Source organism: Triplophysa dalaica, chromosome 24, assembly GCF_015846415.1.
Source record: "Triplophysa dalaica isolate WHDGS20190420 chromosome 24, ASM1584641v1, whole genome shotgun sequence".
Taxonomy (NCBI): Eukaryota; Metazoa; Chordata; class Actinopteri; order Cypriniformes; family Nemacheilidae; genus Triplophysa; species Triplophysa dalaica.
The window spans coordinates 16,361,542-16,375,762 of NC_079565.1; the positions used below are offsets into that span (position 1 = coordinate 16,361,542).

The 14,221-nt window shown below is 42.1% G+C and overlaps 1 protein-coding gene across 1 annotated transcript in view; it reads left to right on the forward strand.

Moving 5' to 3' along the window:
- The window catches only part of ldlrad3 (low density lipoprotein receptor class A domain containing 3), a 35,960-nt gene that overhangs the window by 16,660 nt on the left and 5,079 nt on the right, over window positions 1–14,221 (forward strand). Inside the window, exons 2-3 of the mRNA XM_056739401.1 lie at window positions 3,437–3,583; window positions 5,607–5,732. Coding sequence (XP_056595379.1) covers window positions 3,437–3,583; window positions 5,607–5,732 — 273 coding nt within the window. The remainder of the gene's footprint in view (window positions 1–3,436; window positions 3,584–5,606; window positions 5,733–14,221) is intronic.

A 14,221-nucleotide genomic window follows, 5' to 3' on the forward strand; every position in this document is an offset into this window, starting at 1 on the left:
GCACCACAGTCGTTGCCCTGAGAATAGAACCGGCAACCTTCTGGTCACGAGTCTGATTATCTAACCAATAGGCCACGACTCCCCAATCTGTTACATTAATAACATTTACATTAATGCATTTGGCAGACGCTTCTATCCAAAGCGAATCACATTGCTTTACACTATAGATTTATGCATAGATGTGTGCTATCCCCTGTGATCGAACCCACAACCTTGCGTTGTAACTGGAATGCTCTTGCCACTGAGCTACAGGAAAGCTGAAGCAAGCTCAGTGCCCCCGGTCCCATATGGCATTTCAATACAACCCACAACACCATTTTATTACGTGGTCACTTGGCAACCCATATTGCGGCCTTCTGTTTCAACCACAGACAGTGGATTCTTCTCTCAGCGACAGTGGCAATTTCTTGGACTATCATCCGTTGGGCCTGTCCTCTGATCCCCACTTTCTTAAGCAGGCTTGTAGTGGAATTGGAAATAAAGCCCCTGCAGCCCACTTCCAACGGGAACGCTTTCGCTGTCCATCCCCGATCTTCAGACTCCGCTGCCAAGTTGGCATACCAGAGATTCTTTCTTTCAAATGCTTCTTTAAGGGTCTCTTCCCAAGGTACAGTCAACACAACTTTGACTCAACGCTGCGATTTCCAAGGGGAAACTAAGTCTGTGGTTTAAAATCAACTCGCATTTCCCAATCCCGGTCTATACTCAGTTAACTCGGGTTAAGGGTTTGGCCCACTGTTTCTGTCCCTCCCGAATAAACGTATGCCTAAGTTAGTCTTGGCATTTTGGGCGATGGCATTTGCTGCCACTCTTTTGGTTTCTACTGCTGCAGCCAAGCACTTTAGGACTTGATTGTGGTGCCATGTGTATCTACTCTGTGTCGAGATCTTCTTACAAGCCACAAAATATGTTTAAAGTTTGCTGCAGCTGCACATAGGTGGCAGGCTGGATCCTGTCCACACCAAACATGCAGATTTGTTGGTGAGGGCAGCATATCATATGAAGCTCTTATGAAAAAACTTAGCTTGTTTGTTCCAGCTCACTCCAAGAAATTTTGCACCGTTCAATGCCTTTCCACCTCATCCAATGGCCTTGCTGGGCTAGAGAGACCACTCTGGCACATCTACTTGCATCCTTTTGACGCCGAATTTCCTCCACTACCAGGTGACGCTGTTCCTTTGGTGTCACTTTTCGCCACATAGGTTGATGCCAAACCAATCCCCCCTCTGCCATGTTGCACTTGTCCCACAATGTACTTACTGTATGTCTGAGGGGTGCCTTTGCTTCCCCTACCGCTGTTTTTGGGTTCCATTTCTTTCCTGACGCTACTGTTGGACCAGCATATCTAACACATGGATCACAAGATTATTTGAGCGTCATCTCTAACCTTGTTTTGGTGTATTAATATTGACAAAGACTGCCCTTTATTCTTAGAAAAAACGAAGATGAAAATATTTAAAAATTGACTTGCTGTAATTTATCTTAAGAAAGTTCTCATATTTTCTCTTAAGAACAGTTTTGTGAATAGTTTGTGTGTGAATTATGGAAGAATCTGATAGAACTGAATTGGTAGAGGTGTAGTAGTGTGTGCTGCTTGCATGTGCCAGTGAGTTACAGTATGCTGGGAAATTTCTTGATATTGTTGCTGCTGGTCCAGGAAAGCATTGTTTTAATCATGTGGTTTAAATCCTGTATGATGGAGGATGTAATTCTGTGTAGGATGGAGGTGTTTCATACTAGTACTCATAGTACTCTATAGGCTAATTTAAAACTTTATTGTGCACATGTGTGAGAATGGGGGCTCCATAAAACACTTGTGCCCAGGGGCCTATGAATTCTTAATCCGGCCATAGGATTATGTTGGAAAATAGAAGCATCTTAAAAAAAGAAGTCAAATCTGAACATGGCTTTATTTTACAACGGGATGCCACCAGCAGTCACTTTAACCGCTGCTAAAATTCTGATTTATAAACTCAACATCATTGGACTAAAATCATAATAAGGTACATCTGTATTAAAGAGATCTGAGGTGTCTTGAAGACAAAATTCCTAGCAGATACACTGACAATTATAATTTATTATATGCTACTATCTGGTCCAATGACCACATTTTGTCATTGAAAGTCAGTTTATTTCTGTGTGTGGAACATTTGTTGGTGTAAGAGAGGAGAATGCAATTTTTTGCATACAGCTGTAATCCATCTTTACTCTCTCAGATAATATTTGGTCTTTCAACCTTGTTTATAAGTTGTATCAGTGGCTTCTGAAGAATGATGAGTGAGAGAGCAGGGATGTGATTTTTCCGTATAAATACGGATTTCCGTATTTTTTGACCTCGCTGGGATCACTCGCCTAAATTGCAAAAATTCATCATTATGCACATGCTTGTTATAATCACAGACCATTCAGAAAATCATTTAGTGAGTAATCTTTATGGTAGTTATCCAAAGACTCCCGTGGAAAATAGAGGTCAAACACAGCTGTTTTGTTACTCAAAAAAGCGTTTGGTGTCATTTTTAGTTAAGTGTCTGGAAGTTGAGACGTCTTTATGATATGATATGATTTAACATTATCTATGTACAGAGACTAAAATAGGCCATTCTGCGATTTATTTGCTTGAAACTATACAAATGACCGATCTAGTCTGTTAACATATAAACACGTTGAAGTCTCTACCGAATGCTTACATTTAAATGAACTAAAACCACAGCATGCAGCATTTGCAAATACCTTTATTACATGAGGATTACTCGATTAATCTGTGAAACGCTGTATAAATGACGTGATGCGCCATCAAAAGGCCACAGTACAATAATAATAACAATAGGCCTAATATAAACTATTCAAGGGGTGCCATTTGTTAATGCCATCTTATTTGACAATAGCATCAACATGTTTTATTAAAAATTATTTAGATTACTGTTAAACTAATAAACATTTGAACTGATATTATATAAATTATATAACATTTTGGGTAATTATAATAAAAATATTTATTCTTGGCAAACAGTTGCTTGTTTTTAATCATTATTGTTACATACAATTAGTAACATTAAAAACTGTTATTGTGGGGATTGGGGTTGGCCGAGGGTGCGTGCGGTCTTCCTTCTTTTTGTTCTTGGCTGATCACATGACTGTGAGAGTGACGTGAAGGGTCTTTCAGTTGTCCTGTGACAGTCACTCCACACAAATCAATTATATCATCTTCATCCTCTTATATAATCTCCAATATATTTTACATTTACATTTTTATGCATTTGGCAGACGCTTTTATCCAAAGCAACTTTGCTTTATCCTATACATTTTACATAGGTATTTGCAATCCCCTGGGATCGAACCCACAACCTTGCTTTGTAAACGCAATGCTCTTACCACTGAGGTACAGGAAAGCAGGAATATATATATACAATAATGAAATACATTTTCTTTTCTTCAGATTGTCAACTTCTTCCTGGGAATAACTTTACAACAGAATGCAACATACCAGGAAACTTTATGTGTGGAGATGGAAAATGTGTTCCTGAAGGATTGCAGTGTGACGGCTTTCCTGACTGTTTTGACAAGAGTGATGAAAAACGTTGCTGTAAGTCACAAAAAGGGAGTTTCCTTTATTCTCTATCACATTACATTTCCAAAAATGACCACTAGGATGCTCGAAAGCAAAGTTTTGAGATCAAATCGGAGAACAAAGAACTAGAGAAAGTTATATAGATCATTTATTTAATTGTGTATTTTATCTTTTGTGCATCTACATTTTTTATTTTTTTATTTAAAGGAATACGCAATTACATGAAGTAAATTAAAGGCAATTTACCCAATGATTCCAATAAAACAGAGCACGGACAGTCATGTAGAAAAATAGATATGAAATAGTCACTGGTCTAATCTTCTCCTTGCATAAATTGCCTGTGAATCTATATGGACCAAATCATGAGGATTCATCCTTTTTTCCTTAACTCTTTAACCACCTGCCTAATTTGTCAAACACACATCATATAATTGGCGGTGACGTTAACTTGGTTCTCAGTAATATTTTGGACAGTCTGTGTGCTCTGAATGAATGAACTCATCTGATCTAGTTGATGTTTGGAGGTTAAACAATCTGACTGACAAGTAATATACTTTTTCTCTCATGTTCACAACTAGTTTTTTCCTGGTCGTCCCTACATTACTCCTTGATTCTCATTTTTCCCAACGTGTTATAGAATGGCTAGATAAATATCTTACATATAATCCAGTTTAAAAAAAACAAAGGAAAGTATGCCGTCTTATTCAACTTGAACATTTACGTATTGATTTCACAGACCCGGATTTTCCTCCTATAAGCTTTGATGGGGTCATCGCCTTCAAGTTATGGCTAGTTCTACTTTAGTTGATGTTTGCACAATTTTTGTTTTTTTCTTAAACACGCTGTGACCTTTGCTGATTTTATTTATTGATACAATGCATAGCTAATAGGACAGAGACTGTCAATAAAACAACATTTTTATGCGTGGTGATCTGTAGAATTAGTAAATATCTTCCTCAGATGATGGTCCCATAATAATTGCTGGGCATTTTTTAAGGATCTCATACAGTCGGCATGGAGGTAACAAGCCCGTTCTTTTTATTTTTTCTATTATCAACACATAAATTATGAAAACAGTTCAATATTTTCCGGCTATTGGTCCCAGGGAAACGAAGAGCATTGTTTCTTCTCCACTGTCGGCTTTACTGGAACTGGTTGAGGAACAGACTTTACAGAGTAAAATAAGCCTTTATGCTTGGTTTCTTATCAAGAACATGTCAATAAAATAACCATAAACCACTCACTGTCAATATACAGTACATTCTGTTTTAGAGCTTTTTGTGTAACATTAATGTCATTTGTCTGTTACCTGTTCATGTGATCAACTGCACTTTATTTTATGTTTTATACTTATACGACTGTTTGACCTGTGCTACAAAACCTTAACCTTGGCAAAGCCAGTGGTATGTGCAAATAAAGTTAACTTACAGCAGTGACACTAATCATAATAACTGCTTGTCTTTGTTCTTTAGCAATCATAGAGAGTATTAACAAATGTAGGTGGCCGCAGTGGACACTAGGTAAAACACGTGTTTCGTGTTTCTCTAATATTTGACGTAATCATAAGATGTATAAGAGTTACGCAGCACTGCACTGCACACAAGGTATTTTAAAATCTGATTGAAATGCTCTTGATTCAAGCTTTTACATGCTTCATATTTTCTTCCAGATCAGATTGATATCGGTCTACACCACCCCTTTAAATTTGATCAGAATTTTGAGCCATCAATCCTATCACGAGTGGATTACTTGGTTGCATGTAAACATGGCCACAGATTCAAATGTCAAATCATTTTGTGTTATGTATGTTTAACGTATTATTTTTGCATTGTTCCAGAATTTCTGCTCATAGCTAGATATTTGTTTCTTTCCTTAACAGTTTAAGAGTCAGAAACTATTCATTCTAAAGACCTCAAATTCGGTGCAATGGTACCAGATTCCATCCACTACTCATTGCATTGCTATTCATTGTGACTCATTGTAATAGTGAACAATGTAAACAAACAAATAATTTTTCACTTTCTTTCCCTTTACACAGCAAAGGTGAAGTCAAAGTGTGCATCCACATTTTTTGCTTGTTCAAATGGGCTCCACTGCATTATTGGCCGTTTTCGGTGCAATGGCTTTAAAGACTGCCCTGATGGCAGTGATGAAGACAACTGCAGTGAGTATCCAGTTGTTGTGTCATCACCATATTTCAAATGTTTCTACAGCCAGATAAACTCCTTTCCCTCACACAGATGCTTTTATCCAAAGCGACTAACACAGAGTTCAGGGAGCAATAAAGCAATACGTTATACAGGGGCATTAATACAATAAGTGCTAATACCATGTTACTAGTCCACAAAAGCCAGAACAATACTTTAACTATTTCAAAGAAGGGGAAGAAGGATACGGGAACCAGCAAACAATTAAAGAAACAAACAAACCACAAAACGTAAGTAAAGTGCCACACCAACATAATAAAAAATGACATAAAATCCAGGCCTTGTCCTCTCTCGTCGTACACTCCTGCTCGGGTTGTCACATGCCTCTACCTGTCATCTGTCACTATCCATTCAGCATACACGAGTGTCTGATGACAGTCAGGACAATATCTCAGGGGGGCAAGTTTTGCGATTATGGCTAAAATGACCCGTTCAATGGGTCAAATAATGATAAATAAACATCAGATAGCTAACTTGATAGTGTAACAATGCATTGTTTACTTTGGTTTTCCTGTTCAACCACTAGATTGCAACACCAGGCATGAATTATACATGCTCAAGAACAAGCAGACAATCTGTAGCTTATTCCTTAGCATTGAAAGCACGGGCTAAAGCAGGAGCCGCACGTGCAGAGTTTGCATTCGCTAGAGCAAGAGGCAGAGCTAATGAAACAACAAGCCATTCTAAACGCCAGTCTGCATGAACTGAAATTAGCAAGGGCAGCAGCGACTGTCAAATTCACTTCAGCAAATTAAAACTAATACAGTGCCTCTAACTCCAGTCGAAATTTATAGTGAAAATGTTGCAATGCAGATTCCTATTATACGTCCAGGTTACCAGCCTAATCGGAGTGCAAAAGCAGATGACACAGTAAATGCGGTTACAGTCTCACAATCAGATGCAAGACCACAGACCACCTCACATTCACCAGTGCACCAGCCTCCCATGGACAGCAGTGAAGCAAACAGAGGTGAGAAGCAGGGCAACGCGTCACCAAGTGAAATCAGTGACCACGAGTTTATTGAGCAGACTCAAAGTTAGGTACCCAGCACTACACATAGAAATTCATACAGCTACAGAGAGCTCCCCAACAATGTTAATCAAACCAGTGGTGAGTAAAAGCCTCCCCAGCCTTACTATGCACAGTCATTCCCTACGTACAACACAAGCCCACCCAGTACAGTGGCCGCAACAGACCTAGGGAAGTACCTGATGCGACGAGAGCTGTTGAGTTTGGGGCTACTGAAGTTTGATGACAAGCCGGAGAACTACTGGGCCTAGAAGTCATTATTTATCAGCTCTACTGGTGATCTGAAACTCACCGCCAGAGAGGAACTTGATTTGCCGTGCAAATGTCTTGGGCCTTCGTCATCTGAGCAAGCTAAAGGATCAGAGCGGTACACATTCACAATGCACTCACAGGCCTCAGGATGTTATGAAAAAGACTGGAAGACGTTTATGGCTCACCTGAGGTGATTGAAAACGCTCTTTTGAAAAAAGTTGTAGATTTTCCTAAGATCTCAGCTAAAGAAAACTACAAGCTAAGAGAATTGGGAGACATTCTCATGGAACTAGAAGCAGCCAGAGCAGATGGATACATACCTGATCTCTCGTACCTCAGCACCTCCCGTGGAGTGAGCCCAATAGTCCAGAAACTCCTTCCCAGCCTACAAGAGAGGTGGATTACTGTAGGATCATATTACAAGGACCAAGACAGAGTGCCATATCCTCCTTTTGCAGTCTTCATCAACTTTGTCTGTGAACAGGCAAAAACACGCAATGGTCCCAGCTTTGCCAGCATAACAGGAGCATGGTGTGCAGCAAAGACAGAAAATAGTGTTTTCCAGCCAACCAGTCATCACGTGAGAACATCAGTTGCTGTGAGAAGGAAAGAAATCTCTACTAGGGGCAGTGACAGCGATAATACAACAGCAGTCGGGAAACATGAGGATCCCGACAAACAATGCCCACTACATAACAAGCCTCATCCATTGAGAAAATGTTGTGGCTTCAGAAACAAAACTCTGGATGAAAAGAAAGCGTTTCTTAAAGAAAAACACATCTATTTCAAGTGCTGTGCTTCATCCACTCATGTCGCTAAGGACTGTAACAGGCCTCTGCTGTATCAGGAGTGCAACAGTGACAAACACCTGTCAGCTCTACATCCAGGGCCCGCCCCATAGAAAACTGATGTCTATGTGAGTACCATGGAACACAGTGGGGAGCAGCAGCCACTGTTGGCCATTCCGTCGGTGACATCCAAATGCACGGAAATCTGTTGGACTAAGAACAGCCAGAACAAAATCCTGCTCCAAAATCTGTCTAGCATTAGTGTATCCTGCTGGCCAAAGAGACTGAGCAACGAAGACCTACACTGGTCTCGACGAGCAGAGCAACAAGACGCTTGGAAGAACAGAATTCTTTGAACATTTCAGAATTCAAGGTGATGGATCAAGGTACACTCTGAAGACATGCTCAGGAGTGGTGGATACAGCAGGGCGATGCGCCACTGACTTCATAGTGAAGTCAGTGGATGGCAACTTCCACATTCCCTTGCCTACTTCTTCTCCTTGGGCGAGACATAATGTTATGGGCCACACAACGCGCCATTTTCCCAACGACTCGACCTTGGATGGGTGATAATTGGAGATGTATGTCTAGGAAGAACACATAAAACCACTACTGCTAGTGTCTTTAGAACCAGTGTGCTGACAAGTGGACGCCACTCTATCCTCAGCCCATGCCCCAGCAGCTTAATGATCAGAGAGAATATTGACATGGCTGTACTACCCCACACCTCTCCATGTGTGTCTCATACAGCCAATGAAACAGACAGCCTGGGCAGAGATGTGTTTCAAAGAACACAGGTTGAAGACTAGCTTGCCCTGTCCTTCGAAGATGAGTTGTTCCTTGATCTCATGGATAAGGAGGTATACATAGACAAAGCAACTGCTGGGTAGTACCACTACCATTCAAGCCAAACAGGCCGCGGCTGCCCAAAAACAGACGGCATGCTGTCAACCGCCTCGCCTCCTTCCGCTGCATGCTGGAGAAGAAACATGGCATAAAAAGAGCACTTCTTCAACTTCATGCAAGCAATGTTTGATGCTGACCAAGCAGTAGCGTAGTATTTGATTCCAGTGCTAAGCACAAAGGCACCTCCCTCAATGACGTTCTTCTCTGTGGGCCTGACATGAACATGAGAGTATGACCTTAAAGACCTATACAGTAAGCAGTGGAAGAAAGTACAGGCGTTGGCCGACGCATTCTGGAAACACTTGCGTCAAGAATACCTGGTGTCACTCCAACCAAGGAGAAATTGGCACGTGTACAAGCCAAACCTGAGCGAAGGAGATGTCATGCTGCTCAAGGATGCACAGGTCAAGCGGAATGAATGGCCTGTCGGTGTGGTGGTGAACGCCATTCCCAGCAAAGACTCTAAATTTCGCAAACTGGACATGAGGGTGGTTAGACAGGGTACCCAGAGGGTGTATTCTAGACCAGTCTCAGAAGTTGTTCTACTTGTAAAAAAGGAATAGTGTTATGTTTGAGAAGCGAAAAAGTCATCATAAGTTTGCTGTAGTGCGTGAGTCTGCTATTTACCCTGTTACCTTGTTTTAACTGTTGAACTGGACTGTTGCCTGTTGCTAGTTAAGATTATTTGAGCTTGTTTATTTAATCAATCGTTGACTGATTGCTAAATTGTTAGCGTTTTTGTTGCGTTGGTACTGAAGCGAAGTTGCCGTTAGCCGCTCGTTACGGCTTGATATTATAAGTTTGCACTTAAAAGCACAGAGCTAGTTGATCACTGTTTGATCCGTGGCCCGTTCATGTCGTTTCAGACTTTGTTTTGCTAATCGAAAAGGCATGTTCCAGCTGTATTCTGTTCGCGCTAATCTCATCACATACTTAAGCAGTGCCTCTGCGCTGGCGCGATAAGCGTCAGCGGTAGCGTCAACCCTTGTGTGAAGAATGACGAGTGTAAAGACCTGCGACCCTACCTGCGCGACTCCACCGAGCAAGGACACCGGCAAGGCACATCCATATACTTAACATACCTTTGCTTTCTTTCAATCGTCTACTAACATGTGTTTCGAGTTTATTCCTGTACTCCACCGTAGGCAGTGTTCTCACCCAAGACGCAAGACACGACACACACACTCTCACGTGCGTCCCATTCACATCTCCCCCTTTACACCTCTGTCTCTCTCTATGGGTCTCTGGAACTGCCAGTCAGCTGTTAACAAGACTGACTTCATCCATGCGTTTGCCATCCAGTTTGACATTCACATTCTTGGTCTTACTGAGACATGGATTCGTCCTGAAGACTCCGCCACACCCGCTGCTCTCTCCACAAACTACTCCTCTCACTCCCCCCGTCAAACAGGAAGAGGAGGAGGCACAGGTTTGCTTATCAACAATGACTGGAAATATTCCACACTATCTTCCCTATGCAACAACTATTCATTTGAATACCATGCTGTTAATATCACTTTTCCCACTCAGCTCAGCGGTGTTGTAGTCTACCACCCCCAAGGTCCTCTTCACAACTTCATTGAAGAGTTAGATGTGCTGCTCTCATCATTTCCAGAGGATAGCGGCTCTCTTGTAGTCTTTGCGGACTTCAACATCCACCTGAAGAAACTCTAGGCTTCTGACTTCCACACCCTCACCGCCTTGTTCGACCTAACGCGCCTCGTCACAGCCTGTACTCACAGATCTGGAAACCAGCTGGATCTCATCTACATTCGTAACTGCACCACAGATAACATTCAAGTCACACCCCTTCACATCGCCGACCACTTCTTCATCACTTTCAACATGCTCCTTCCTACATGCACTACACCAACATCACCACCCGTTTACTTTAGACGGAACCTTCGCTCTCTCTCCCTGAGCACACTCTCTGCTAAAGTGACATCCTCTCTTCCCTCCAACTTTGCTTCTCTAGATGCTGACACTGCCACCGACACCTTATGCTCAACACTTACATCATGTCTAGATAACCTTTGTCCTCTGTCCTCCAGACCAGCTCGTGCCACTCCCCGCTGCCCCTGGCTGTCTGACATCATCCGTGAACAACGGACTACACTCAGGGCTGCTGAAAGGAGATGGCGCAAGACCATGAATCCTGCTGACCCAGTCCTACCAGTCACTACTCTCCTCTTTCTCTGCTAGTGTTACCACAGCTAGAATGTCTTTCTATACCACCAAGGTGAGCAAGGCACCTAACACTCGACAGCTTTTCAAGACATTTAACTCTCTTCTTTGCCCCCCTTCCACTTCATCTTTGACTGCGGAAGACTTCGCTGTATTTTTCATGGAGAAAACATCATCCATCAGCATACGATTTTCGGTACCTCAGACCTTGGTACTCACCTCCAACACTTCGACCATCGAACTCTCCTCTTTTACCCCACTGACGGACGCTGAAGTAATCAGACTTCTCTCCAGCCACCCCACCACCTGTCCCCTTGTCCCTATCCCCTCCGATCTGCTTCAGGCCATATCCAGCACACTCACACCTGCACTCACACACATCATCAACAGCTCCCTGCTCACCGGCACTTTTCCATCCACATTCAAACAGGCCCAGGTCACGCCCCTACTGAAGAAACCCTCATTGGACCCCTCTACTCCCTACAGTTACAGACCTGTCTCTCTCCTCCCATTCATTGCAAAAACACTTGAAAGGGCAGCGTTCAACCAGGTGTCTTCCTACCTATCCCAGAACAAACTACTGAATGACAAGCAGTCTGGCTTCATAACAAACCACTCCACTAAGACGGCACTGCTATCGGTCACAGAGGCACTGCGGCTAGCCAAGGCGGAATCTAAATCCTCGGTCCTGATTCTGCTAGACTTATCTACAGCGTTTGACACTGTCAATCACCAGATATTGCTAGATACCTTGTCATCATTAGGAATCTCAGGCTCCCCTCTCCGCTGGTTCAAATCCTACCTCTCCAACAGATCCTTCAGGGTGTCATGGAGGGGCTCGCTGTCCACTACTCACCACTTGATCACTGGGGTCCCTCAGGGATCGGTGCTTGGAACACTGCTTTTTTCCCTCTACACGACATCCTTGGGACCCATCATACAGGCTCATGGCTTCTCGTATCACTGTTATGCTGACGACACCCAGATATACATCTCGTTTCACCCAGACGATTCCACTATAGCAGCTCAAATTACAGCTTGCCTTGAGGACATCTCAGCTTGGATGAAAGGGCATCACCTCCAGCTGAACCCTGCCAAGACAGAATTACTTGTGTTTCCAGCACACCCTACGGTGCAACACAATCTCAACATCCATCTTGGCAATACCACAATCACCCATTCCAAAACAGTCAGGACCTTGGAGTCATATTTGATGAACAGCTGTCCTTCAATGATCACATTGCAAAGAAAACACGGTCATGCCGATACGCCTTATTCCACATTAGAAAGGTGAGACCCTATCTCACTGACCATGCGGCACAACTCCTTGTCCAGGACCTGTTAATCTCAAGGTTGGACTACTGCAATGCTCTCCTTGCTGGTCTTCCTGCAAAGGCTATCAAACCACTTCAGCTGGTTCAGAACGCAGCAGCACGCCTCGTCTTCCAACAGCCCAAAAGGGCTCATGTGACACCCCTTTTTATCTCACTCCACTGGCTACCGGTCAAAGCCCGTATCAGATTTAAGTCACTAACGCTTGCCTACAGGACCATCACTGGATCTGCACCGGCTTCCTTTCACACCCTCCTGCACTCCTACACCCCATCAAGATCACTGCGACCAGCGGCGTCTTGTATTGCCTTCTCGTAAGGACAGTAAATCGCGTTCCCGCTCATTCTGCTTCACAACTTCTTCCTGGTTGACCATTCTTCCTAACTCGATCCGGTCAACCACATCTCTCACAACATTCAAAAAACTACTTAAAATCCATCTCTTCTGTGAATACTTGACAGACATATGGAAAAAAAAAACTTTCTCTCAACAGGTAGTGGTCTAGCTTTAGTTGAAACCAGTAAATTTGTATTGGCACCTAATGTATTATGGCTCCTGTATGACATGCTTGTTGCTCCCTAACACTTTGTAAGTCACTTTGGATAAAAGCGTCTGCTAAATGACTAAATGTAAATGTATAATACATTATAACAAGCGGGGAGTGTGGTGTTCTTTTGTTTATCTGGGGAAGGGAGACCTCTAGTGGTGACTCTTGACGTAACATAATGTTTATTTTGTACTATCAGTCTTGCCGTAGTTCGAAGAGACATGGTGAAGTAAACGGTCGCATATTTTTTCTCTCTTGACTTAAGTTAACGGCCAGAAAAACGTTTGCCTGTAAGTACAAACTCATACCGTTATCTTGTCATTAAAGAACTAAGAATACGAGTAATTAAATCCTCTGTTAACGAGTTTAAGTTCGTTCTAAATGTGTATTTTGATCGTACATGCTAAAACGCTAGCATCTTAATGGAATTTCCCATAGAAGTTAGCCTTAAGCTAACACATTTGTTTCTGTATGCTTTTAACACACAATATTTCAACTATGTCTGCACCTAAGTGAAATACTGAGATGTATTCTTGTATTTTTGTAGTTTTAAAATGCTTCCTGAGTAAAGTTTGGAAAGGATATACAAGCTTCCTTCTTTGTCTTGGGGAAACTGTTAGCTATCTGCCGAACTAATGTAACAGGCTAGACCACGTCACCCACACACTCAAGCAGGGCCAGAACAGTCTAAAGTACAATAAATTTGGTTAAACAATAAAACACTTCCACCGTGGCCATCAACAGATACATTGTCATCTACTAGTTTAATCCCTGTAAGCATAGTCTACTATTTATATCCATCATGGATGCCATAGCGATAACCAAATCAAAACATATTATACTATCATCAAAACTTTAATTAATCAAATCTTTGCAGAACATATTCAGTACATATTTGGCTGGCAATATGCAATCAATTCAACTATTTACAATTCAACATTTGGAGAGTACAACATAACACAACTCACCATTTAATAACACACTCACTCATCACTTGTATTGAAATTTTGAACGGTAATTCCCTTAATGAAATAATGGAGTTGCTGTTGCTAGCTGTTACGTCACCATTGAATGCACAGAAAATGGTATAAAATAACACATAAAGAGACCATAGAGACGCAATGGCGGTACAAAAAGTTAGTTTAATGAAAATATAAGATTTTGACATAAACAGAGCATGGTGAGAAAATAACAAAAAAAAACCCTGACTACACATTTCTGAAAGGAAAGATAAAACTTGCCTACCTCCCGTCCAAAACAAAATTCAGTTGTGAGTCTTCCGGTTCCTCTAGCTGCTACACTAAACTACCGCTAAGATAAACAATATGAAACCCATCACCAAAAATCCCACCAGCTCTCAACATAACTCCTAAACTAGAATAAGAATCCATCTCCTATTTGGGAACA